This window comes from Rana temporaria, chromosome 2, assembly GCF_905171775.1.
Source record: "Rana temporaria chromosome 2, aRanTem1.1, whole genome shotgun sequence".
NCBI lineage: Eukaryota > Metazoa > Chordata > Amphibia > Anura > Ranidae > Rana > Rana temporaria.
The window spans coordinates 420,772,363-420,799,868 of NC_053490.1; the positions used below are offsets into that span (position 1 = coordinate 420,772,363).

A 27,506-nucleotide genomic window follows, 5' to 3' on the forward strand; every position below is an offset into this window, starting at 1 on the left:
ATGGTGTAACAGTGAAAACTGTAAACGGTGAATGGTGAAACCATGGACTATGACCTGAGTGTGCTTGTTAGTATGGATAACGAAAAGTAAGACTGGATATTTATGCTTAAAGCGGGGGTTCACCCTTAGAGGGCACTTTTCCCCCTTAGATTCCTGCTCGTTTTTACTAGGGGAATCGGCTATTTATTTTAAAATATGTGCAGTACTTACCCGTTTACGAGATGCATCCTCTCCGTCGCTTCCGGGTATGGGCTTCGGGAATGGGCGTTCCTTCTTGATTGACAGGCTTCCGAGAGGCTTCCGACGGTCGCATCCATCGCGTCACGATTTTCCGAAAGAAGCCGAACGTCGGTGCGCAGGCGCAGTATAGAGCCGCACCGACGTTCGGCTTCTTTCGGCTACGAGTGACGCGATAGATGCGACCGTCGGAAGCCTCTCGGAAGACTGTCAATCAAGAAGGAACGCCCGCTCCCGAAGACCCATACCCGGAAGCGACGGAAGAAGATGCAGCTCGAAAACGGGTAAGTACTGCTCATATTTTAATACAAATAGCCGATTCCCCTAGACCGAACGAGCAGGAAGCTAAGGGGAGAAATTTTTTTTTTTTACAAATGGGTGAACTCCCGCTTTAAAAAGGGTGGAAGACTGTATTAATACGGAAAACCAGAACCATGTAAAGGGCATAAACAGTTTTTTTTCCGGGGGGTTGTTTTTGTGAGCGTTCCATATAGCATTGAAGCTGCCAGGGTCTCCTGCTTCTTTTTCCTCTTTTTTTTTTCTTATTTTGTTTCCCCCTCTACTAACGCTATGTTCATATAGTGACCCAGGTTGATCAACTGATAGATGAGCAAGGTGTAAAAGGAAGCTACAACAAAGATAAACCAAATTTATATTTCTAATTTGACTCTTTTGACTCTTCAGAGTCTCATGATACAGGTTTGGTTACCATCCCCCTTCACTCAAAGACCTTAGAAGTTAAAACCCTTCAGCAGCCTTCAGCAGCCCCCATTAGGGCCAGCGTTAGGTTCAGTTTATAGACTGGACTGTAGGGGAAATTAGAGGAGGAAAGGGGGGTGAAAGATGAGTATAAGGGGAAGAGGAGCGAGAGGTGGGGTAGCCTCAAAATCCCCTCGGTTAAGTCAAAGCCCGGGGCCGATGAGTAAATTTGTCTCCTATGGGGAAAACAGAGACAAACAGCCCACGGAAAATCAGCAAGGGGTTAAAAATACCCAGACAGAAAAGGATAAGAAAAAAGATAAGAAAAAAGCAGCTACTATAATACCTGCAGAACACGACACACTGTCGGAGTCTAGAATAGGCCAGGAGGTTGAAACAGTTTTTGAACAGAGAATGGAGGAAGAACAACAAGATAGGTCACTACTACCAACAAAAATGAAATAGAAGGAATGTTTGCTGCCTTAGAAAAATCACTTAAATTACAAATGGAAAGAATGGAGAAAAATATGGGGTATATGTTGGAAAGAGTGGAAGAAGTAGAGAAAAAATGGATCTTAACGTAACTGTGGTTAAAAAACTTGAGGAAGAAATTAAACTTTTAAAAATTAACCAACGAGAACAAGCGTACAAATTAGAAGATCAGGAAAACAGAGATAGAAGGAAAAACATCAGGATACGTGGAGTACCAGATTCATCGCAGGCGGAAAACCTCCCAGAAATAATAATGAAAATCTGTAATCCAATATTAGAGAGAGAAATAACCTCCCCACTAAGAATAGAACGAGCACATAGGATAAGAAGACCAAGTGGATTATCACAGGAGAATCCAAGAGATATCATTGTGCGATTTGAAAGTTGGGAGGAGAAAAATCTATTATGGAGAAAACTGAGAGGCTAGTCGCCAATAAAATTTGAAGAGTACAGTATTCAAATATATCAAGATCTGTCTCAAGAGACACTGAAAAGAAGAAGAAGTTTAAAACCATTACTAGGAGTTCTGCAGGAACTTGAAATTCAGTACAACTGGGGGTTCCCAGCTTGCCTGATTGGTAGGAAAAATGGGGTCATGGCAAGATTGAGGTTTATTGAAGAAATATCAGAATTCTGCCAAAAATTTGATATTCCAATACCAAATACTTAAGGATTGAGCTTGCCGGCCAGAGGGAGGGGGGGAAGTGGGGGAGGGGGTGGAGGGATGGTGGGGAGAGGGGTTACAGAGGATCAATATAGTAAGCTGAACAGCGGGATTTGGGGATGGGGGATCCTGGGAGTGCTCCGCCGCCATTGCCCTAGGATTAGGGGAAAGGAGATAATGCCAAATAGAACACCACCTTAGCGGGAGGAGCAAAATAGCACCTAGAGCGCCAAAGGGAAAAGGCTCTACACGATGACCATAGGGTCCAGGTACAATCAGGGGAGAAGGGGAGGGAGAGGTGGGAGGGGTTGCCAGGGGGAGGGGAAGGGGACTCGGATCTGTATACCTCACAGGAAAAAACATATACCTGTCTGAAAAGGAAAAGGGAGGAAGGGGGCTCGGAGCTGTTTACCATATAACAAACATATATCTGTCTGAAAAAGGAAAAAAAAAAGAGAAAGATATGGCTAACATAAACTTTATAACATATAACGTGAGAGGCCTTAATTCCCCAGAAAAAAGGCATATGGTATTAAGAGAGATTGAAAGGTACTCTGCAGAAATAGTTTTCCTGCAAGAGACACATATAGCATTAGACTCCAATGTGAGACTCTATTCTCGGGCAATCCCAATTTGGTACTATGGAGATTCTCCAAAGAAGAGAGCAAAAGGGGTCGCCATAGGAGTATGGAAGAATATCTCTTTTAGGGTAGAAGAAAGAAAAGTCGACCCAGATGGTCGCTATTTGTTCCTAAGGCCCCATACACACGATAGAATCCATCCGCTGAAAAATCCCAGCGAATGGGTTTCAGCGGATAGATCCTATGGTGTGTACACTCCAGCGGATCTGTTTCCGCGGATATTTATCCCCTGGGATGGATTTCCAGCAGATAAATATTTGATGACATGCTATCAAATCTATCCGCTGGAATCCATCCCAACGGATGGATCCGCTGGTCTGTATAGACTCACCGGATCCATCCGTCCGAAGGGATCCCCTGCATGCGTCGTAATGATTCGACGCATGCGTGGAATTCCTTATATGACAGCGTCGCGCACGTCGCCGCGTCATAATCGCGGCGACGACGCGACACGTCATCGCCAGAGGATTTTGGCGCGGATTTCAATGCGATGGTGAGTACACTCCATCGCATGGAAATCCGCACAAATCCTCGAGAGGATTTATCCGCGGAAACGGTCCGCTGGATCGTATTCGCGGATAAATCATCTTGTGTGTATGGGGCCTTAGAGGGGCCCTCCAAGGGAAAAAGTATACGCTTGTAAATATATACTGCCCTAATAGACACCGTCAAAAATACCTTAGGGGGATTCAGAATGCCCTAATGGATTTTAAACAGGGTTATGTAATACTAGCAGGAGACTTCAACTTTTCAGTGGAACACCATCTTGATAGTATGTCGGATGTACAGATGCGAGATACCAAACAACTTTGTTTACTAAAAAAAAAAAATGTTTACCCAGCAATTAATAGATCCATGGAGGATCACACATCCAAACAAAAAAGACTATACATATCACTCATCTGTGCATGGTACGTACTCAAGACTGGACTATATGATGGTAGACCATTGGGTATTGGAACATGTAACCAAAACCTCAATAGGTACAATATCAATTTCAGATCACGCACCGGTAATAGTTAAAATAAGATTCAATGTAAGAGAGCAAAGAAAAGAAATGTGGAATCTGAACGAAGAACTTATAGATGATACAGAAGTAAGCAATGTAGTAAAAAAAGAGCTGGAGCATTACTTTACGATAAACAATACACCAGATGTGAGGGTAGCTACAATATGGGAAGCCCACAAGGCGTACATTAGGGAAAAGTTCATCTCTATAGGGGCGGGGAAAAAGAAGGCAAGAGAGGCAAATATGAAAAAAATACCAGCGGAGTTAAATGAACTTGAACAAAAACACAAAGAACGAGGAGAAAATGAGGTTTACCAGAAAATAGTAATAAAGAGGGCCCAGCTCAGAGACATAATGAAACTTGAAACCAGGAATATATTAAAAATGTTGCAAAAGAAAGATATAAGTGGGGAAACAAACCAGGGAAATATCTAGCCAGAGTATCTAAGGAAAAAAAAAACATAAATTATATTGAAAAAATAAAAAATCAGGCAGGGCAGATGAAATATAAAACCTCCGAAATCGCAGAGGCCTTTCAGACTTATTACAGCACATTATATTCTATCCAAACCAAGGAGACTCAAGAGCAGGAAGAAATAAGAAATCAGGTGGGCTGGAGTTGGTGACATTAGCATCTAAAAGTATGTGTCTCAACATTATGAATGGGTCACTCTTCTAAAATGGCATATATCCTGGGAGATATTGTGGATAAAAATTACAGAACCGTTTTAAAGCAATCCAAGACATATTCTGAATGTCCATTATTTTTTGGCTCATACTTTCTAAGAGCTTCTGGGTTCCACGGGCCCTCCCATTACATCTCTCCCCTTTTGGCAGGAGACTAACACAGGAGGAGACCCCAGACAGGTTGACTCCGAAGTTAGTCCATAGTTCCATTCCTCTAATGCCTGGACAACCCATCAGCATTGCCATTTTGCTTACCGGGTCGGTAGCTGATGGTGAAGTTGTAAGGTTGCAGGGCGAATAATGGAATTCAGTTCTTGAACAGTCACTTGCTTTGCTCTCTCAATGGCTCCCAAAACTTGTTGCTGATGCTCTTGGGAGAGGTAAGGCAAAACCTGGGCGTAAGCAGAAACGAGGGGGGGCCAAATCATTCCCCAGTAGTACATCCATTGGCAAATCCTTTATCATCCCCACATTCATGTGTCCCGAACCAACCCCCCAATCCAGGTGAACATGGGCAACGGGTAGCCGGAAGACGGTGCCTCCCGCTACTCTTACGGCTACAGTGTCTCCGGTGTGTTGGCTCTCTGGGGTGAGGTTCTTCTGTAGTAGGGTTATGGTGGCGCCAGTATCACGTAGGCCATTGGCTACCTTTCCATTGACCCAAACAGTCTGCCTGTGTTGTTGCCTGTTGTCCCGATTAGCTGCTTGTATTGGATCTGCCTCGTGCAGGACGCCCCAATGTTCTTCCTCCTCAACGCAGTGGGCCGCTTGCATGGATGTGCGGGGGTTTCCCCTTGCTGGCTGTCTCCATGACTGTGACTGCCTGGCTGGATTCAATGGACAGTCTGGCTTTTTGTGCCCTAGTTGTTTACACCAGTATGAATGGGACATTTTTGGTAATATGGTCTCTAGTGGTTGCCAACACCCCTGGTAAACAGGAAAAAATGGAGAATCCCCCAAAGTGGGGCTTTTGAGGCAACAGTAGTTAAAGTAGTCAAAGTTACAGCTTGTATATAAGGACGTGTTTGTTCAGATGTGCATAGATAAAACCTGTTGATGTTGACAGGGCATTGAATTGCACTGTGAATTTGTGACCTACTCCTAATTTTTATTGTTAAGCCTCAGCTGAAATTGATCTCTTTGAGATAGGTAGGTAATGTTTTGCTCCAGTTCAGCCTGTAAATGATAGTAATGTGTCCAATGATTTGATGACTCTACACGGTTTGCTAAGAAAGGAATAAGATGCTTAATGAGGGATGGATTAGGTTAATCTTCCTACAGTGCTGGACTGCTCTGTGCAACGTACACCTTCCTGTGGCTGGAAAACATGTTTCTTCATAGAAGAACTCCATTTCTCTTTGTGCTGTTTTGGTTGGCAGGTAAGAATCACTTGCTAAAAATGTATTTGGGATGATTAATAATTATGGGAGGCATCATGAGGTGCCAGAGAAGAGATCTTTCATCTTTGTAAGAAAAGACTAGCCCAGCTTTTTGGTCTTCTGGGAAGTTATTGTTGTGCACTGCATGAAATTAAATCTGGAACTGCAATGTAATCCACATATTATAATGTAGATGGGAAATTCCCAGGACCCTACTTTTGCTGTTACACAGTCAGCAATGGTAAAAAGTAAGAAATGTAATTTAAAACATAGCTATATTTATTTTCCAGAAAAAAAAATGCACGTCTTAGCTTCACAATGAAAAGAAAGTCTTAAAAATTACAAATTGAATTGTAGGTCATAACTGTGTTACTAGTATATTCACCGCTCACTCTCATTACAGCAAGAAGCAATGCAGCTAAAGACAGCATTGAGATGCATAGACAAGCTTAGGAGCCAATTCAAGGAACCCAGAGACCTATCTTTGATTAGGAAAACTCATTAATAGTTTATATAAACCATTGAAACTGTCAAGGAACTAATACTGTAAATAAGCCGCAATGTTTTCTGAAAAGACAGTGAGTGAATATGTAATATATCATCCATGCAATATCATTTGAATATCTAGAGAAAGTTAACCAAACCACCACTTGTTTTTAACCACTAGTAATTTATTGAGTTTCTAAAGGATATAACAGATTTTAAAAGACCAGTTTAGTTAAAATGTTTGCTGTCCCCTTATGTTTGTTAATTATAGAGCTTTGGCATAACAACGTTTTCTAATATCATAATGCTCAGCATTTAAAGACAGCTATACCCACTATGACATAATTTGTAAAAGGCAAAATTGGACCATGTGTTTGCCCAAAGACCAAATACCTTCAAGTAGATCTAAACTCAATCATTTCATTTATATACATTGTTTGTGTCAATTCAAAGTTGTTTTGAAGGAGACAACTGTTTTCTAGTTATGCTCCTGCAATGTCACCCTATCTCATGGGCTCATTTTAAAGATTACAAATTGGCATTTGAACAGGTTGTTGACCCCTGTTATAGCAATCGCCAAATTTATTTCCGAGTAAATTGCAAACAGGCATTCTAATGACAATAATTATTCCATGTAAGAAAATATTGCATATACTATATCATTAATGATCTGCATTGGAAACAGTAAAAAGCATGTATGCATTCACCTACTTGTTTAAACATTTCAAGGAAAAAATAATCAACTGAGACATTTGTCAAGAGCCTCTAAAGCCAAGCTTAAAACATTGTAGTATAAAAAAAAGGTAAAACCACATGCTGCCAAGGAAGGAGTTAGAATGTACAATCTACTTATAGTGTAAGCCATTGACGTAGCCCATAGAACACTGAACCTAAATGACCCTGGATGCTTTTGACTTTTTCAATTCACTTAGGAGTAACTCAAATGATTACTTAAAGGTTAATACTTATAGATCCCACTGTAATTAAATAAGATATATACATTGCACCTTTCTTCTATTTTAGGAATCTGTAACAATTAGAAGCATAAACAAAACAAATATAAATCTGGTTGCTTTTCTAGAGGTCCGATCTTGGACCTCATATTTTTTGTAAGGGAGTACAGGTTGTCTTATGAACAACCCAGTGACACAATTATTAGGTAGTGCCTACACCTTAGCTTAAAGAGGAAGTAAACCCTCTGAAATTCTTCCTAAAAAAACCTGCAAGAAAAAGGCATAATGAGCTAGTATGCATAGCATACTTGCCTTTTTATGAATTACTTACCTGAGATCGAAGACCCCGCAGCGAACCTCGTTCCTCTCCTCCGCAGCCGCAAAGATACCCGGAGTGACTTCCGGGTATCGCTGCTCCGGCGCTGTGACTGGCCGGAGCAGCGATGACCTCACTCCTGCGCATGCACGTGTGAGGCGTCAGGGACGGCATGGTCCCATTCATTAACAACACGCTCATTGCTCCTGCGCCGTTGTCTACAGCGCACATGCGCCATAGACATCGGTGCAGTCTTTTCTGTGTAGGTTAAGGAGATATTTCTTGCACCTACAGGTAAGCCTTAATCTAGGCTTACCTGTAGGGCCAAGTGGTCTGTAAGGCCGCGTACACACGGTCGTTCCAAACGGATGAGAATGGTCCGACGGACCGTTTCCATCGGTTCACCGCTGAAGTGGCCTGATGGTCTGATGTGCGTACACACCATCAGTTCAAAATCCGATCGGGTCAGAACGCGGTGACGTAAAACACACGACGTGCTGAAAAAAACGAAGTTCAATGCTTCTAAGCATGCGTCAACTTGATTCTGAGGATGCGCGGGTTTTGAACCAATGCTTTTGTGTACTAACCATCGGTTTGGACCGATCGGTCAGCGGTCCATCGGTTCGATTTTAAAGCAAGTTTTAAAATTTTGGTCCGAAGGACAACAGATCGATGGGCCATACACACGGTCAGTTTGGACCGATGAAACTGAACTTCGGTCCATTCTCATCGGTTTGGAATGACCATTTGTGTGCGGCCTAAGGGTTTACAACCACTTTAAACTCCCAACAGGCACTTAGATTGTTTATGTCGTTTTCTCAGACATTCACACATGTGTTGCAATTATGCACATAGATATTTAGCATGCGTTAAAGCAAAACTTTACCGAAAATGGGAAGTTCCGCTTGTCTGTCTCCTCCCCCCTCCTCTTTAAGTTTTTTCACTTTATTTGGTGGGGGGAACTGGCACCTAGTTTTGACAGGAACCCTCTACCCTTCCGGCGGGATCGCCAAGCGGACATTAAAGACGGGATCGCTCCAGAGCCTGTACTGGATGAAGTGAGCCAGCAGTGGACTTTAGCCCACTGTCGGATGAATACAGATCACAGGAGTGCACTCCTGTGACCCACAAGAAAAGTAGGGCCAAAAGGGCTTTAGTCCTACTTTTCCTTTAATCTTACTCAATCTTTCATGGCTTACTCAGTCCAAATCCAACGCTCACTACAGGGGTTATTTATTACAAGTTCATCTTCTCTAGGCTGTATCCTGGCAAGCTCTATATGAGAGAACAGGTTCAAGCTGACATCAAATGAGAAGCCACACTCAGACACATGGCTGCCAGCTGGCCCAAACTCTAATGCCACATACAGACGATTGGAAATTCCAACAACAAAACTGTGGATTTTTTTCCAAGGGATGTCAGTGTGCTTACCCACGGTCGCACAAATGTTGTCGGAAATTCAGAACGCAAGAATGTGGTGACGTACAAGACGTACGACGGCACTATTAAAGGGAAGTTCAATACTAGTCATGTTAGTAGAAGTTTGGTGAGAGACGATTCCTGCTTTTTAGCCTTGTGCTTTTCAGTTCGTTACAGGGTGACGAATGTGCTATCTCCATTACGAACGCTAGTTTTACCAGACCGAGTACTTCCGTCTCGTACTTGATTCAGAGCATGCGTGGAATTTTGTGCGTCATAATTGTCCACACACAAACGGATTTTGTTGTCGGAAAATTTGAGAACCGGCTCTCAAATTTTTATTGTCGGAAATCCCGACAGCAAGTGTCCAATGGAGCCTACACACGGTCGGAATTTCCGACAACAAGCTCCCATCGAACAATTGTTGTCAGAAATTCAGAAATTCGGAGCGTGTGTACGTGGCATAACTCTGCCCACAAGCTCTCTTTGGTAACTGCGACTGGATAACCTTAAAGCTTATACATGCTTTACTCCCCATGGCTTAATGGAACAGCCTGTGAATGAAGGAAGTCAGGGTAGGTATTGATGGAGTGATGGGCATTAAAGAGTACCTACTTTTCACTTAAAGCTGGTATCTCAGCAGGATGAATCTTGCTACATAGAAATGTTAACTATACTATAAACAACTTAAAAATAAATGAAAAATAATTACAGTCTGTGCAATTTGACAGCAGTATATCTCTTTTCTCCATTGCAGAATGGGACAGCAGCAAAGCTCAGAATGTATCTGCTAACCTGGGGAATAACAGAGCATCTGAGATAATATCTAAAGATATTTCAATTTGTTTAAATAGTATTAAGTGTAAATTAATAGCATCTAAAACCAATTTTTTTTCTTAGTTTTTGATGCAGTGCCAGGTTTTTCTTGCTGTTTCTTTGATGGGGAGATTTACGATTCACCTGCCTTGACTGTCCCAAAATCCATTATTACTGGGGCAGAACGGGAATTGATTCTGTACTTTTCTTATACTAAATTAATTAAAGATGTTGATCATAAAGACAATATACTGTAGGCAGGAAATGAGGAGGCAGTTGGGCGGGATAAATCCCATGGGGACACTTCATTAGCCTCGTGTCGACAGCAGTTGTAGCAGATTTCCCCATATTTTAATGCTGGAGCTAGTAGAAAAAGCACAAGACTAAAATATAGATGACTTGCTTCTTTCTACATCACCAATATTCAATTGACAGAGCAAAAATATGCAGAATTATTTCTATAAAAATGAACTGCAGCTGGGGAGATCGTTAACAGAATCTTCCAATTTACACATGAAACTATGGTCATTACAACATATGATAAATGCACCTCATTATGAAGTTGCTTGAAAGGGTATTGTATGTAATGAAAAAAAAATGCAATATCATGTCAGAGTTTCCATTAAAGATTAATGTTGTGCTATGTTCTATGAGGCTGAAGTCCAATCACTGAGTTTGTAGCTTCATACACTCGTGAGTAATATCAGCCATTATATACATTTCTTCTGCACCTTAATGGTAGAGAATAAAACAGGAAAAGGCACATTTAGAAGAGCATACCTAATTGTATCCAGTGTACAGAAACCCTGTAGTGTATGCTCTTTATAACAATATACTGAAATCCCCTGCTGATGCTTTGCCATAATGGCATCTTATTTGATACTTCAGCCCATACTACCTTTTATGTTACAGTTGTTGAAAGTGGCAAAGCTGGAGATGAGACTTCATCAGCTGACGATGAGAATGACACATCGACAAAAGGTCTGCGGTTATCATGAATGTATTTTTTAGTACAGGCAGTGAATGTATGAACCTTATTGAAGGAAAGTACCATTACAATTTAAAATTTAGGTTTATTAAAGTGGAGGTTCACCCAAAAAAAATCTATTTTTAACATTAGATTGAGGCTAATTACTGGAAGCAGAATCGGGTGTTTTTTTTATAAATCAATGCAGTACTTACCGTTTTAGAGATAGATGTTCTCCGTGGCTTCCGGGTATGGGCTGCGGGACTGGGCGTTCCTATTTGATTGACAGCCTTCCGAGTTTCCGAAAGTAGCCGAACGTCGGTGCGCAGGCGCCGTATAGAGCCGCACCGACGTTCGGCAACTCGTGACGCGCTGTATGCGACCGTCGGAAAGGCTTACAATCTAGGAACGCCCAGTCCCGAAGACCATACCCGGAAGCGGCGGAGAACATCTATCTCTAAAACGGTAAGTACTGCATTGATTTATAAAAAAACACCTGATTTTGCTTCCCGTAATTAGCCACAATCTAATGTTCACATATTTTTTTCGGGTGAACCCCCGCTTTAAGCATACGAATAAAAAAAAAACATCCAGATAAACAAGAACCAGTATAAGAAGAAATACAATGGCTGTCTTTTTTTGACCTTTCTTGGAAAATGAGAGTTGCCTAGTCATCTGCCCAGAACAAGCATCAAGTCAGTGAAGTCTGAACACCCAAAGCCAATAAAGTTTGAACACCTAAACCACACACACATATGAATATTGGACTGGGAGAACTATTATACAGTGGGACCTTGGATTACAAGCATAATCCGTTCCATGAGAATGCTTGTAATCCAAAGCACTCGCATATCAAAGCGAGTTTCCCCATAGAAGTCAATGGAAACTAAGATAATTAGTTCCGCATTGACTACTATGGCATGCAATACCGCATGTGGCCAGAGGTGGGGTGCCGGAGTGACTCAGAAATACTCGGGGACCACTCGCCTGATCTTGGAAACCCTCGGAAAGGCTCGGAAACACTTGAGAATGGAGTATTTACGATCGTTTCCAAGTATTTCCGAAAGGCTTTGAACGGCTCTGCGGCTCCTCTGACCAAATGCGGTACTGCACACACCATTAGCTTGAATTTTGCTTGTTTTGCGAGACAACACACAAGAGTCAGGATTTTTTTTTAAAGTTGCTCGTCTTTTAAAAAACGCTTGTTAACCTTGTTACTCGTAAACCAAGGTTCCACTGTACCTAAAGAGTTGCATTTTATGTCCAGTGGATATGTAGGTTTAGTACAGTATGTGCAGTCTGTAATTAAACTTTCCCCAGAATTTGTGTAATTCGTTTCTGCCAGTATTTGAATTGGCAAGTTGGCAATTGCGTCAGAGTGTCAAGCTAAATTTGAATTATTTTATTTTTAAAAGAAAAATGTATGTAAACTTTTAGCCTTTTACAGGCTACCATTGATTCCTCTAAAAGTCACCTCACCCATATTCTTATCACATGGCTTCAATACTTTTTGCATCATTGAGCTAGAACAACAATGCAAGTGAGGCCCCGTACAGATGAGCGGACAGTCCGATGAAAACGGTCCGTCGGACCGTTTTCATCGGACATGTCCGCTCGGAGATTTCTGTCTGATGGTTGTACACACCATCAAACAGAAATCCGCGCGGACAGGATATGCGGTGACGTGGCCGCGACGATGACGCGGCGACGTGCGCGACCCTGTGAGTCATACCCGGTGAGTCATACAGACTGCCTAACATGTCCGACGAACAGGCTTCCAGAGGACATGTTTCTTAGCATGCTAAGAAACATTTGTCCGCTGGAAACCTGTCCGCTCGGCCAGGAATCCGGTCCGGTCGCCCGTACAGACGACCGAACATGTCTGCTGAAACTGGTCCGCAGACCAGTTTCAGCAGACATGTTCGGTCGTGTGTACAAGGCCTAAGGGATTCTGACTTGCAAGGCTCCATGTTGCATGTTACTTCAGGCAATCAGCATTTTTAAAGGGGATCAGCAATGGTCACCTACACATTTCTCCCATTGCAGATGTATTTGAACTATATTGAATCTTTTGTTTTTTCATGCACCAAATACCTAGAGTTATCCAGCAGTGAGGTAAGTTCAGTTATTTATTATTTCCTGTACATAATTTCATGATTTCAACAACTGCTAATCGTACCTTTGTTTTCAAGACTTTGTTCAGTTGTACCTGCCATCAAAACCTTTGTAGTGTTTGCTTATCAATATTCCATCTATGTATAATGCCAGTGTACAGTTAGATCAATGCCTTCTCCAAACTGGAGCACACACAGGCCCATACAAACTGTTTAGACTTGCTCCCTGTGGTAGCTGACTAGTATCCCTCAAAGCAGTTCTGTATAAGAATTCTGAGCTTTGCAGTGCCTCACCTACAGTGAGAACGAGTATTATTACTTACTTACTTACATCCTTTCACAACACTGAATTTGATCAAAGTTCTTTGATGGTTTTACTGATATGGTGTGTAAAAAGAAATGGAGCTACCTAGGTGACATTTTATTATAGGTTGTTGTAACTATAGATAATACACTTCTGGATCTTTAAAAAATAAAGACTCAACCTTAAAAAAACTGATAAGATGATTATTGCCTGATCTGCCATGACAGTGTTTATTAAGCACAAATCAGTGGCCAGTTGCATTTTGTGTGGTTACCTTGTGGTTTTAGATGCATCTACTGGACTTATCTTCTACTGTTCCTAACTGTGATAAGTGGTGTTAGAAGCACCACGTATCCGAACCTTCTAAATAGGTTCCTTTAAGCTAGTGCATTGTTGGTTCACTTACCTTTTCTTTTGTTTTCCCTTCTAAATGTTTTTTTTTACTTTGTCTGAATTTCTCACTTCCTGTTCCTCCTCAGTAAGCTGTTCTGGCTGACTAACCCCCAGCCTATGTACAAGGGACACAGCATCGGTCTCCTCTCCCTGACAGGACGTGGATCTGTGTGTTTACACACACAGATCCACGTCCTTGTCTGTGTAACGGCCGATCGTGGGTACCTGGCAGACATTGCGGCCGCCAGGCACGCGCATCCGCCCCCCAGTGGCCGGAGGAGCCAAGGACGTCAATAGAAGTGCTCCCGGCATTGTAGAGCCACCTTGTGGCCGTCAATGTACAATGCCGGGGCTCCAAGTGGTTAATCAGCGCCGCAGCCAATCGACTACAGCTTAGAAAAAGAATAGGTGCGCTTCCATAAAATACATGACTGTATCAACTATAGGTAAATAATATAATGAACTAGACAATGCATTTCCTGAGGAAAATGCGAGTGGGAATGCTGAATAGCTGAATTGCTGAGCCCGCACAAAAGCCATTCACCATAACCACTACACTATCTTTAGGACATACAAGCAGTGTTCCTTCAGTACTTATAAAGCCTAATATCACACAGCTCCTTTCTCTATCTGCAATATAGAGAGTGTCCTGACTTGCCTGGTCGCCCCTCCCCCCTCAAGAGGCTTTCTCCACATGAGGTGGGGGAGGAGGACTGCACTGAGGTAAGGAAAGCTATTTAGGGAATCAAAATACCATTAGAAACGCTTTCATCCACACACAAAATCAGTTATCGAAGCCTTCAAACAAAACGTAATAAATCCACAACCGTACATGCGATCGATACAGCGACTTCACCGTTTGAAAGACACGGCCCTTGTGAACGCATCGATATGAAATTTATGTTGATAAACTTAAAAATGTGGCCATGTCAGCGATTTAGAAAAGAGCGTCTTTGTGTGTTTTGCAGAAACATTTTTTAGACTTTTTAACATGACTCTTGTCCTTTAGAAGCTCCTGGAACTAAAACTAAAATACGTATCACAAAACTGATCACATTGCCTGAAACCAGACAAGCATACCTACGTTTTGATATATAAATTGTGTATGACAAGTAGATCTTGTGGGCGTCAGAGCAATTTGTTCGCCCTTTTTTTAAAGATCATTTTCTTTTTCAAAGATCTCCACTGTAAAGGTCACATGACACACTCTAAAGCTGCTCCATAGGGTTACATTATAACCGATTGCATTTTCTGAAAAAATCGCTAAACTTAAATTGCGTTTTCACAAAAACCGTAAAAGATATCAATCTGAAAAGTCATGTTTGGATAGCTGAATATTTTGTGACCGCTTTAAAGTTTGTTTGGTGTCTGTAAGTGAAAGTATGAAGGAGCTGAAACTTTTGGCAGAACGTGTGTTTTGAAGCAGGAAAAAGGATGTTCTCATTGACTTCAATGTTAAAAAAAAGTGTCTAAAAGCTTAATATTTTAAAAAGTATAAATAGTACAAAAAAACTTGAAGAAGTCCCATCGTAAGCTGAATGAGACGAACATTTTAAAAGTTAAATGGTCTCAATAGCTGAAAGTATGCAGAAGTTACGCAGAGCCAAAAAACGTACGGAATAAAATTAAAATTAAGAATAATAAAAAACGAATATCAATACTGGGAATGCTTATTAAAGCATTCCCACTAATTATTAAAATGATCACAAACAATAAAATAGAGATTGTGAATGATTCAAATAGTGAAATTCTTTGAAATCCTTTCCTTCAATGTGACCAATGACACATGCAGACTGTCTTCTTCCGGTGCCCCACACAACGAGCATCGCAGTCCCTTACCAGTACTCCATGATCTCTGAATACAAAGAGATTATTAGCGCTTGTGTAATAGATTGCCAAGTGGGTGGCCAACTCAACTTATGCTTGTGGGCCAGATATCACTCTGCTTTAATAGCATCAAACCAGCAGGAACAAAACCACGATCCACTTCCAATAATTCTTAAAGATCACATGGAAGAACAGAAGCAGACCACATAGAGTAAAACCATAAAACGACATCCTTTATTTACAATGTGGGTTGAGAGACAAGCATGAAACATCTCACCTTCCGTATTTGGTGAGTATGATGACATTAATGCTGCGCACACACAATCGGGCTTCTGCCCGACCAAATGCACATCGGAGTAATTTAGAGTAAAATAGAACATGTTCTATTTCTAAACTCCGATGGAATTTCTCGGAAAAAGTCAGATGGGGCACACACACGGACGGACTTTTTCCATCGGAAAAAACGATCGTGTGTACGCGGCATTAGGCCTCACCCAATAAGTTTAGGCTACAATCAACTGCAAAATATTATATTAAAACAACAGGGGAACATCTGGTTGGTAGTCAGGCTTCTTTCATACTCCACATCAATATAAGAATACCCTTGACTCTAAAGCTAGCAAAGCTATTAAAAAATCGGTGCTGAGTAATGTTTTTTCTAATACTCATGTCTATAGGCACATCTCAATTATCCTAAAATATTTTATTTTATTTTATTAATAAGCATATGAAAACATTCTTCAAATTCCTTATGTGTTTGGTTTCCACAGTGGCCTAATAAGGCCTGCAAGTGTGACTGCCAGGGAGGAAGTGGAACTGTGCCATCTTCTAGAATAACTGGACTGGAATGCATGCCAGGTGAGTGCCATATCTTGGTACCAGTTTTTGCATTATTTACTTTATGGTTCCATTTAAATCTACGGCTAAACACTGTTTTATTCTTGGATAGGTTGGGAAGAGTTAGAACCTCTGTCAGGTTATTGTTGGCTATGTCGCCGGGGCCAGAATTATCACTTACCACTTATAAAAGGGCTTTTTATTTATTTATTAAATACATCTGGTTTTAAGAACTTACACGAGAAGATGTCTTTTTCTTTACTCATTCCCATGTGAGTGCACCCACTGACTGGTTTTACCTTCACTGAGATCCCTTCATTGGTTGCCAGTAAAAGACAGAATCACTTTCAAGGCACTCTGCCTAATACATAAGTGTATTCAAGAAAACGCCCCCCAATATCTAAGCGAAAAAATAAAAGCCCATAACCCCAATCGCATTCTGCGATCCACCAATCAAAACCTTCTCCAGATACCCAAAGCCAGATACAAGTCCAAAGGAGATCGAAGATTTGCAGTCCAGGGACCTCGCCTGTGGAATGCACTACCAACTACCATCCGACTGGAGTCGGACCACTTGGCCTTCAGGAGAAAGATTAAAACCCATCTCTTCTGAGGTCAAGGGGTTCCTTACCCATGAAATGGATACAGCGCCCAGAGGCGATTCAGTTCGCATGTGTTGCGCTTTACAAGTCTCTCTCTCTCTCTCACTGTCTATGAGGAGAAAAATACTGGATACAGAGTTGATTCCACTGCGATGCTGTTTAACCCTGCAAGGGTACATCTTTCTGGTGAGTGTGGACCTGAAGGGGGAGTACGCGTGGATATTTCACCTAATTTTCACAGATGATATGATCCACTCAAGCACAAGTCACCCTTTGAATGCTATCACTTATGTGAATTTATGAACTTTGATTTTCTGTGGAAAAAAAATTGTGGAGATTTTTAGATTCTCTATTGAACAGTTTTTTTTACCATATGGATTTATTTCCTTTGCACTATTAGCACATTGATCAATAGAATTTGTTAAGTGATTTATGTTTGTAATCAACAATATTTATTTTGTGCATTTATAGATGTGGTTTGCAACTTAAAAAGATAGTACACAATGGGGTAGATTCACATAGACTTACGACGAGCGTATCAGTAGATACGCCGTCTTAAGTCCGAATCCCCGGCGTCGCAACTTTAAGCGTATGCTCAAACTGAGATACGCTTAAATGTTGCTAAGATACGACCGGCGTAAGTCTCCTACGCCGTCGTATCTTAACTCCATATTTACGCTGGCCGCTAGGGGCGTGTACGCTGACTTACGCCTAGAATATGTAAATCAGCTAGATACGCTGATTCACGAACGTACGCCCGGCCGTCGCAGTAAAGATACGCCGTTTACGTAAGGGGTTTTCAGGCGTAAAGATAAACCACCAAAAACATGGCGCAGCCAATATTAAGTATGGCCGTCGTTCCCGCGTCGAAATTTGAAAATTTTACGTTGTTTGAGTAACTCGTCCGTGAATGGGGCTGGCCGTAATTTACGTTCACGTCGAAAGCATGACGATTTGCCGACGTCATTTGGAGAATGCGCACTGGGATACGTCCACGGACGGCGCATGCGCCGTTCATTAAAAACATCAAATACGTGGGGTCACTAGTATTTTACATAGAACACGCCCCCAACCAGCCTATTTTGAATTAGGCGGGCTTACGCCGGCCCAGTTACACTGTGCCGCTGTAAGTTTCAGCGCAAGTTCTTTGTGAATACAGGACTTGCTGCTCAAACTTACGGCGGCATAGTGTATCTGAGATACGTTACGCCCGCCTAATTCTACCTGAATCTAGCCCAATGTTTATGTTTATTTTTATTCATTCAATTATACTTGATTTATGCAATGTATAATACACATTAAGATTAGACAGCACCACATCCCCCCCCCCCCTCTTCCCCTACCATACACCTATAAAAAGGGCACCTACTCTACTGCTTTCCACTACTCCTTTCAAAGCCAAATCTTTATTTCCCAAATTACATTAATACCTTTTAGGATGCAACACAAATGCATAACTACCTGTAACTAAATGCAGCTCCTGGGTCCAGTGAAGTGAAGATGCTGCAGCCTAGGCACTTGTAGGTATTACTCTGGCTGCTTCTGTGCAATTCTAACTGCTTCACGCTCAGTGCTGCCTGGTTCACTATCTATCTGCATTTTACCCGCAGCCAAAGGATTTGCAAACTGTAAAAAAAGTTAAGAACTGGGGAGTAATCTGGAGCAATGTAATGTGGATTGAAAACATAGGGTCCTGTAGCCTTATTGAAGTTCCTGGCTCTGTAACCTCCATCTAAAAGGTGATCCTTTTTCTGAGAATTTTAGAAGTAGGAGATGCAACATAAACATTAACACAGTTTCTAGGTTCTATGTTCTATATCCTGCTCCTCTCCCGCTGCTGCTCCCCCATTGCTATTGTCAACAATTACCAGCTGTCAAAATGACAGCCAGTAATTGCAACTTAGTACATAGTTGGAGCAACTGTCAAAATGCAGTGGTATATGTGTAACATGACACTTGTAGCTATTGCGTCATTAATTAATTGTCATGTATTTTTACATTTTGTTTAGTTTCAATTATATGTAGATCAAATATGTGACCTTACAAAATACAGAATAACAAGAAAAATATAGTCCTGAATCAGGTGTTACAGCTCAAGAAACTTGCTGGCATGACAGTAAGGCCTCATTTACACTGCTGCTGCTAAATGGACGTTTAGAAGCAGTTGGGCATTTTTTATAACTGCTCCTGAACCCTCCTCTATGTAATCTTATCAGTACGTGTATACTGGTTCGTTTATAGTCATTTCTAGGCAGTTGTGTTTAGAGGCTTTTTCTTGAACCCAAAAAAATGTGTTCAGAAGCTGTGTTTAGAGGCAGTTGAAGCACCAAACGCGGCTAAATGTGGCTAAACGCGGCTAGCAGTGTTTCGTTTACAGATGTTTTTCATTTTAACTGTCTAAATGTGGCTAAACGCTGGTTTCTAGCTGTCAAGTTAAATCGTTCAGGAGCAGTTGAACAACGTCCTGTGTACATGAAGCTTAAGTCACATGCAACTTCTCTTGACACATGACTGCCTTAAAGTGGTAGTATACTCTGTACTACCACTTTAACCTACAGGTAAGCCTATAATAATGCTAACCTGTAGGTATAAAGAATATCTCCTAAACCTGTAAGGTTGTTGACAAACGGTCTAAAGATGCTTATCTGAAGTCTTTGGCTGCACCACCGCTTAGAATCCGGCCTGCACAAGTGTCCCCAAAGTAAGCGCCTACTATGAGGGTACTTGGCAGGGGGAAGGAGTCAGGAACCCAGGGAGTCGACCATAGCAGACGAGGATCACCTGCTTTGTGCAAAACCATTGCATTGAGCAGTGTAAGATTGGGGTGATCAGACTCCAGCGGTAGGTGCGTTTTCCAGTGAGTACGCCATTGCAGAACTGAGTTTTTAAGGGCCTGGTAGCCCACTTTTATTTAAAAGCACAAAAGTTCACAAACACAACAGTATTTCTGCATCTTGCATAACCAACAGTTTAGCCTTCCTCAGAACAAACAGTTTCCTAGGGATAAGCTCACACCTAGCTTTCTCCTGATAAGCGTCTTGCTGCTCAATCATCAAACGACATCTGCCTCCTGGAGACCTGCATGCTCTAGCTGCACCTATGCAGCGTCTCTGACTCCTCTCAGAGGGATTGGGAATCCACCCGGTTCCCAGGAACAGACTTCCTGTCTGTGGGGTGGGGCTCTGAGCCATGTCAGGTCAAAACTAAAAAGCCCAAGACACAGCTGTGCAATTAATGTCTTTCTCTCCAAAATCTGGCGTAAACCAGCAATTTTCACATAGCACAGAGTCCCACCATCACAGCAGGTAAGTATGACATGTTTGTTAATAAAAAATTAAATAATGCTTTTAATCACATTAGAACCTCTATTGGTTTAGTATTCACCTCTGGGCTCCCAAGTAATTTTGCCTTCACGTCCTCTCTTTCTGGCAACAAAATAAATAAGGGAGATCTGCCCAACAAAGTTGAATAGGCTGGTGCAGGTATATGTTGGTGAGTTCACCTATTGAGATGATGGCGGGCAATCCAATTAACTATGCAGTGATAAAGTCATCAGGTGAAGTGACCGCTGCATAGCCCCAGGGAGAGCATCCGTGCTGTCTCTAGCGGCGTAAGGGTGCCTAATTTAAATCGGCAAGTAGGGGGGCGTGTTTCATTTAAATGAAGCGCGTCCCCGCGCCGAACGAACTGCGCATGCGCCGTCCCTAAATTTCCCGCTGTGCATTGCGCTAAATGACGTCGCAAGGACGTCATTGGTTTTGACCTGGACGTAAATTACGTCCATCCCGATTCACGAACGACAAAAAAAAATCAGGATTCAAACCAAAGATACGACGCGGGAGATTTGAAAGTACGCTGGCGTGCTCTCTTTGTGGATCTGCCCCTTAGTATTTACTCATTTATTAAAAAAAATAATGAAAATAAATGTGATTGTGTTGCCACAAAACGGATTGCCTGCTGCTAACGATACAGACACGGCCCTTTAACTTGTGGGGATTGCATTAAATTATGAAATGTTTGTCCTTAATACTATACAGTTTATATATAACCTATTTTCCAGAATGTCCATATCATAAGCCTCTGGGGTTTGAATCAGGCGCTGTTACTCCAGATCAGATAAGTTGCTCAAACCAAGATCAGTACACTGGCTGGTATTCTTCCTGGACCTCAACCAAAGCCCGGCTCAATGGCCAAGGATTCGGGTGAGACAGTTTAAATGTTTAATACATATTTGTATCCTTACTGTGTTAAAAAAAAAAAAAAGTGAATTTGGTTGATGTGATTTGTATAATTCATTTTTACTTTGGGTAGGTTAGGTAGTTTTCCTTATGGACTGTACAGTTCAGGGACTATATTAGTTTATTACCTGCTGGAGATACAGGACAAGAGGTGAGAGAAAATGTAAAATATTTGGTGTCACTATTTGAAAATGGTAAACCTTTTCCAAAAATAAAGAAACCTAAAAGCTCAAAATTGTACATCCCTGCACCAGCATTCAATTTGCTTGAATCTTTCTAACTAGGAATTATTTGTCCTGGTAACTCAGTGCTCACTGTATATTATCACTTAACAGAGTTAGTCATGAAAAGCAGCCATCAAGATGTTACTCAGTGAAGGAATCAGAGGTACAATCAGTGCGGCCCATCCGTTAGGGGTGCAAAGGCACCGCCCCCCCCCCATCCATGCATCCGGCCCCCTAATCTACATGAAAGGCTCTGGACGCACGGATTCCAATGTGGGTTTTTCTTTTTTAAGCACGTGCTTAGAGCCAGAGACTCTGAGGCCGCGTACACACGGTCGGTCCAAACCGATGAAAATGGACTGAAGTTCAGTTTCATCGGTCCAAACCGACCGCGTGTACGACCCATCGGTCTGTTGTCCTTCGGTCCCAAAACAGAGAACTTGCTTTAAAATCGAACCGATAGACGCCTGACCGATAGGTCAAAACCGATGGTTAGTACGCAAAAGCATCGGTTCCAACCCGCGCATGCTCAGAATCAAGTTGACGCATGCTTGGAAGCATTGAACTTCGTTTTTTTCAGCACGTCGTGTGTTTTACCTTACCGCGTTCTGACCCGATCGGTTTTGGAAACGATGGTGTGTCAGACCATCAGTCTGCTTCAGCAGTGAACCGATGAAAACGGTCCGTCGGACCATTCTCATCGGATGGACTGATCGTGTGTACGCGGCCTAATAGGCTTCAAAAAAGAGTGGGCTCGGGACGCAGAGCACTGCGCGATGAGCCCACCCAGTTGAGTGGCAATAGCGAATGAAGTGGGTACTATTCCTGCCATTGACCCCAATGATGGGCACAATTTCTCCTCCTACTGACCACGGGCACTATGTAATTTTTTTTCCTATAACCACCAAGCCTGGGACATTTTTTACAATATACATTGACTCTGGGGCATTTTCTACTTCCAATGGCCTCCCCAATGTCTGAAGGAAATTAAACGGGCCCTTTGTTTAGAACGTTTGGAGACCCCCACCTTCAAAGTGTATTTTTACTTTGGACTATATGGACTTATCATAGTCACATGTTTTTAATTATTCCTTCCTCACAAAATTCCCCCAATGTTTTATTTCTTGTTTTAGTCAATGGACAAACACTGTGGCTGGTGCAAGCGCCAACTCTTTCCTATGTCTATATTGTGACATGTAAACATTTTATTCATGGTGTTTGGAAAGCTACTGAAAGGCTCACTTTAAGTTTAAAAGCAATATATAAGGTTTTATTATTATATATTATCTTTAAATGTTATGTTTGGGATAAAAAGCAATAATTAATAACAAGTAAAAACACATTAAAGGTTACACCTTCAGGTTTTCTAGCTGTAATTTACTGCTCTGCTGTGAATAGCCTATGTAATTTGATATTGAAATGTACAGCTGAGGATACACCCCCTTTTCCTTTTTCAGCTAATGGCGTCATAAACATTTAAGGGTACATGCTGAAAGAAGGACATATTCATTTTAGAAAAAGTATGAGAAAATAAAAGCATAATGATTCATTTAAGAAATATGCGTAGACATTAGGAATAGATTTAAGTGTATAGAATATTGTTGACATACTTTTATATTCAAACGTCACATAAGTTGAAAGAGGCCATTCTTCTGTTTTCTGGGTTACTTCTGATTTTTTGGAGCATGAGAGATATTGGGGATGAGATTTTACAGGGTTTACAACTTCAACAAATCACCTTCTGTAACTGGTCTCTTGAGACCTCTGTACTGTCAAGCCTAGTACACGTGCACGGTTTTCTCGGCAAGAAAACTGCTGGCAGAGCTTTCTTGCCGAGTAAACCGTGCGTGTGAACGAGGCTTTGTGGTTTCTCATCAAGAAAACTGCCCAGAATCTTGATGAGAAAAATAGAGAACCTGCTCTCTATTTTCTCGGCGTCCCGAGCGTGTGTATACTTACCTCTCCATGGAAACCCGCGCATGCTCGAAATGACTTTGACGCATGCGCGGTAGCTTCCAAGGCATAGGTAGGGTGAAGTAAGATGGCGATGATGGCATTGAATGTGACGAGCGCAGGGCCGCCATCAGGAATTATGGGGCCCCTTACACAGCTTCAGGCATGGGCCCTCCTGGAGCAGAGAACCGGGGGTGCTGCCGCCTGAAATTGAGAAGCGGGGGGGCTGCCGCCATTTGAGAAGCGGGGGGGCCCTTTAATAAAAATAAATAAAAAATATATATAAAATATATATATATATATATATTTTTTTTTTAAAGGGGGTTGCAATCTGGGGCCCTTTAATAAAAAAAAAAAACCTCTGGGCCCTTTAATAAAAAAATAAATAAAAAAAATAAACATTTATAAAAAAAATATATATAAATAAAAATAAAAAATAAAAGAAATAAAAAAATATATAAAAAAAAGATTGTTTTTATAAAAAAGGGGGGTTGTCATCCGGGGCCCTGGAAATCTACGGGCCCCTGGGGACCTCCGGACCCCTAAAAAAAAAAAATGGCCCTTTAATAAAAAATAAAATTAAAATATATTAAAAAAAATATATATATTTTTTTTTATAAAAAATTAATTAAAAAAAGGGGGGGTTGCCATCCGGGGCCCTGGGGGCCTCCGGGCCCCTGAGGACCTCCGGACCTCTAAAAAATAAAATTGTCCCTTTTAATAAAAAATAAAATAGAAATATATTAAAATATATATATATATTTTTATAAAAAAAAATAAAAAAAATGGGGGGTTGCCATCTGGGGCCCTGTGGGCCTCCAGGCCCCTGGGAACATCCGGGCCCCTTACAGGTGTACTGCCTGTACCCCCCTGATGGCGGCCCTGGACGAGCGCATGCTCGTCATAGTCGATGACATCACCACGTTCGTGCCATTCAAAAGAACGGCGGTTCTTTTGAATGGCCTGTGTGTACACTCGGCCGGAAAAAGAATCTTGCCAAGAATCTCGTCAGGAAAAACTGTGTTTTTCCTGCCGTGTGTACAGGGCTTCAGACCAGGATTAGCAGTTTTTTTTTTTTCATTAAAAAAAAAAATTCTGAAAGGTAAATCCTAACAATGAGTGAATCTGTCAAAATGTGGAAAAATATACATTATCAGTAATAATAAATAATCGTATTTATTTCCCCATTCACTTGCTGGGCAAGGGACAAAGATGGAAAGGGTTGGCTTCCTTCAGGTGAGGTGGGAGAGGACCCACTTAGGGTTTTTCAAAAAGGAATTCACCTAGTTAGGGGTCAATATGACATTGCTACCAGTTCATTGAATGGATTAGTCACGCAGAATCTAGATTTTAAAAAGTCGATTTATTCAGCACTATGAAATCCTTATTAGATGCCATATCTTCCTGCATACACTTGTTTCTTGCACTATATGAAGCATGCAACACAAAGAAAGGGGTTCATCTTAGGGTTGCACCGATAAGGTTTTTTTTCTTGGTGAGTACGACTACGGATACTTGTGCTGAAGTTCTTGCCAATACCAATACCTTTTCGGTGTGATTTGAGCCCATACAAAATGAATGGGCTCAAATCGCACTGCAAAGAATCGCATTTGTCGGCTCCATCTAGGGGCGAAAATTCAATATTTTCCTGATTGGGGTGTTTTAGGAAAATACCGCATTATGACCACAAGATGGAGCGGATGATCATAGGAAATAAACACATTAGACACTTTCGGGTATTTTTCTGGATGGCTATAACAATGCTAAACATTATTGATAAAAAGACACCAAATTGTATAAATGGTTTATTTTTATTGATTTATTTTATTAACTGTATTTATTGCTTTTTATCCAAAAGGTGTGCTTGGCTATCCAAATTCCAGGACAATAGTCAGTGGCTACAGATTGATCTGAAGGAAATAAAAGTTATCTCTGGGATTTTGTCACAAGGAAGGTGTGATGCAGATGAATGGATAACTAAGTACAGTGTGCAGTACAGAGTGGACGATTCATTGAACTGGGTTTACTACAAGGACCAAACTGGAAACAATCGGGTCAGTTCTCACTATTTTAGGCAACGGTAACATGTAATAAGTAATTATTTTTAATGGGTATTAATTTATTTAAGTATGACGCCACAGACAGACTACAAAGCAGTGGTGGCTGGTGCTCAAAATTTTTGGGGGAGCGCAAACAAATAAAAAAAAAAAAAGACAATTTCAGCCTCACTGTGCCCATCAAAGGCAGCCACTGTGCCCATCAAATGCAGCCACTGTGCCATGCCATCAATTGTCACCACTGTGCCATCAATTGTCGCCACTGTGCCATCAATTGTCGCCACTGTGCCATGCCAAACGCAGCCACTGTGCCATCAATTGTCGCCACTGTGCCATCAATTGTCACCACTGTGCCATCAATTGTCACCACTGTGCCATGCCAAACACAGCCACTGTGCCATCAAACGCAGCCACTGTGCCATGCCATCAATTGTCGCCACTGTGCCCACATCAATTGTCACCACTGTGCCCACATCAATTGTCGCCACTGTGCCCACATCAATTGTCGCCACTGTGCCCACATCAATTGTCGCCACTGTGCCCACATCAATTGTAGCCACTGTGCCCACATCAATTGTCCCCACTGTGCCCACATCAATTGTCCCCACTGTGCCCACATCAATTGTCCCCCACTGTGCCCACATCAATTGTCCCCCACTGTGCCCACATCAATTGTCCCCACTGTGCCCACATCAATTGTCCCCACTGTGCCCACATTAATTGTCCCAACTGTGCCCTGTAAAATGCTGCCAGTCAGATTGCCCCCCCACCCGGCACTTACCTTTCTGGGGTTCGCCACCCTCCTTCCAGGGTCCCTTGATGTTTTCTGCCGCCCTCGATGACGCTTCAGCCAATCAGGTTACTGATAACCAGAATCAGTGAACCTGATTGGCTGAGGCGGCTGTCAGTCTTATCCAAGGGACGTAGCCCCCCTACGTTCCCTGGATAAGACATCGGGGAGCTGAAGGGCTGTATTTGGAAAGCATATCAGAGCCGCTGGCACTTCCGCACAGCCAACCAGCTGCCGTTATTCAGATAGCCGGCGCCCTATGTCCGGTTATCTGAATAGGCTGGCCACAATAACATACACTCATGCAAAGACCCATGTCTTTGGGGAATTTGCTTTGTGCACTGGTCCAAATGATTTGGTGGAGGGGGATTATGGTGTGGGGTTGTTTATCAGGGGTTGGGCTTGGCCTCTTAGTTCCAGTAAAGGGAACTCTTATGCCTTGTACGTTCCAGTTGGGAAAACTGCCATGACAGCTTTTGGCTGGGAAAACTGGCCGTGTGTATGCTCCATGCCAGTTTTCCCAACAGGAAAACACGTTCTCTTTTTTCTGCCGCGATTCCCGGGGGTCTTTTTCCCGGCAGTTTCACTATAAGAAACACTGCGTTGGAGCATACACACGGCCCGGATTCCCGACCAAAGCTCTCACTGCAATTTTCCCAAAGGGAAAACCTCTGGTGTGTACAGGGGGAAAGTTACCGAGCAGGTTCTTGGTTTTCCCCCCCGGGATTCCCGGCGGTCTTTTTACCGGTCGTGTGTACAGGGCTTCAAGGTGTCAGAATAAGACATTTTGGTCAATTTTATCCTCTCAACTTTGTGGGAACAGTTTGGGGATGGCCCCTGTTCCAACATGACTGGTCGGCACAGAATCCTGACCTCAAACCCTGTCCTGACATCGGTCATGTCCGCTGTTATGTAACCTTTCCTTCATATTTTTCACCAGGTGTTTTATGGGAACTCAGATCGCTCATCTACCGTACAGAATTTCCTGCGCCCTCCAGTGATTGCACGTTACATCAGGATTCTCCCACTAGGCTGGCATGTTCGCATTGCTGTAAGGATGGAGTTATTGGAATGTATGAGCAAATGTGCTTAAATTAAAATCGAAAAGAGTTTTGGATGAAAATTGTGAACCATGAAACATAAAATTAAAGCATCTTCTTTATGTCTCATTGCATAAATTAATTGAATGTTCTTATAATATACTGCAAACCTTCATTTGAAATACCAAACCATTGTAGGCTGTGTATCATCAACTTTGGTAACATGACAACTTCAATTTGGGTCCAAAATACGCCTCCTCCTGACCAATGACACCACAAAGCTCCTAGTTTACTCCCTGGTTATCTCTCGCCTCAACCAGGGCCAGATTAAGAACATCATGGGCCTGGTGCTGAGGATTTTG

General features: G+C 42.1%; 1 protein-coding gene across 1 annotated transcript; it reads left to right on the plus strand.

Moving 5' to 3' along the window:
* The first annotated feature begins 5,698 nt into the window (after positions 1-5,698).
* On the plus strand, positions 5,699-27,273 carry RS1 (retinoschisin 1). Its single transcript, XM_040338210.1, has 7 exons — positions 5,699-5,808; positions 10,711-10,779; positions 12,864-12,880; positions 16,174-16,261; positions 20,903-21,044; positions 25,116-25,311; positions 27,045-27,273. The coding sequence occupies exons 1-7, from the start codon at positions 5,757-5,759 to the stop codon at positions 27,195-27,197; spliced, it is 717 nt and encodes a 238-aa protein (XP_040194144.1). The 5' UTR covers positions 5,699-5,756; the 3' UTR covers positions 27,198-27,273.
* Positions 27,274-27,506: the final 233 nt, after the last annotated feature.

Excerpts from the sequence above, each read along its gene's own strand:
- RS1 (XM_040338210.1), top strand. The coding sequence starts at position 5,757 with ATGTTTCTTCATAGAAGAACTCCATTTCTCTTTGTGCTGTTTTGGTTG. Across the intron at positions 5,809-10,710 it reads TGTGCTGTTTTGGTTGGCAG|TTGTTGAAAGTGGCAAAGCT; the intron begins GTAAGAATCACT and ends TTTATGTTACAG. Across the intron at positions 16,262-20,902 it reads TGGACTGGAATGCATGCCAG|AATGTCCATATCATAAGCCT; the intron begins GTGAGTGCCATA and ends CCTATTTTCCAG.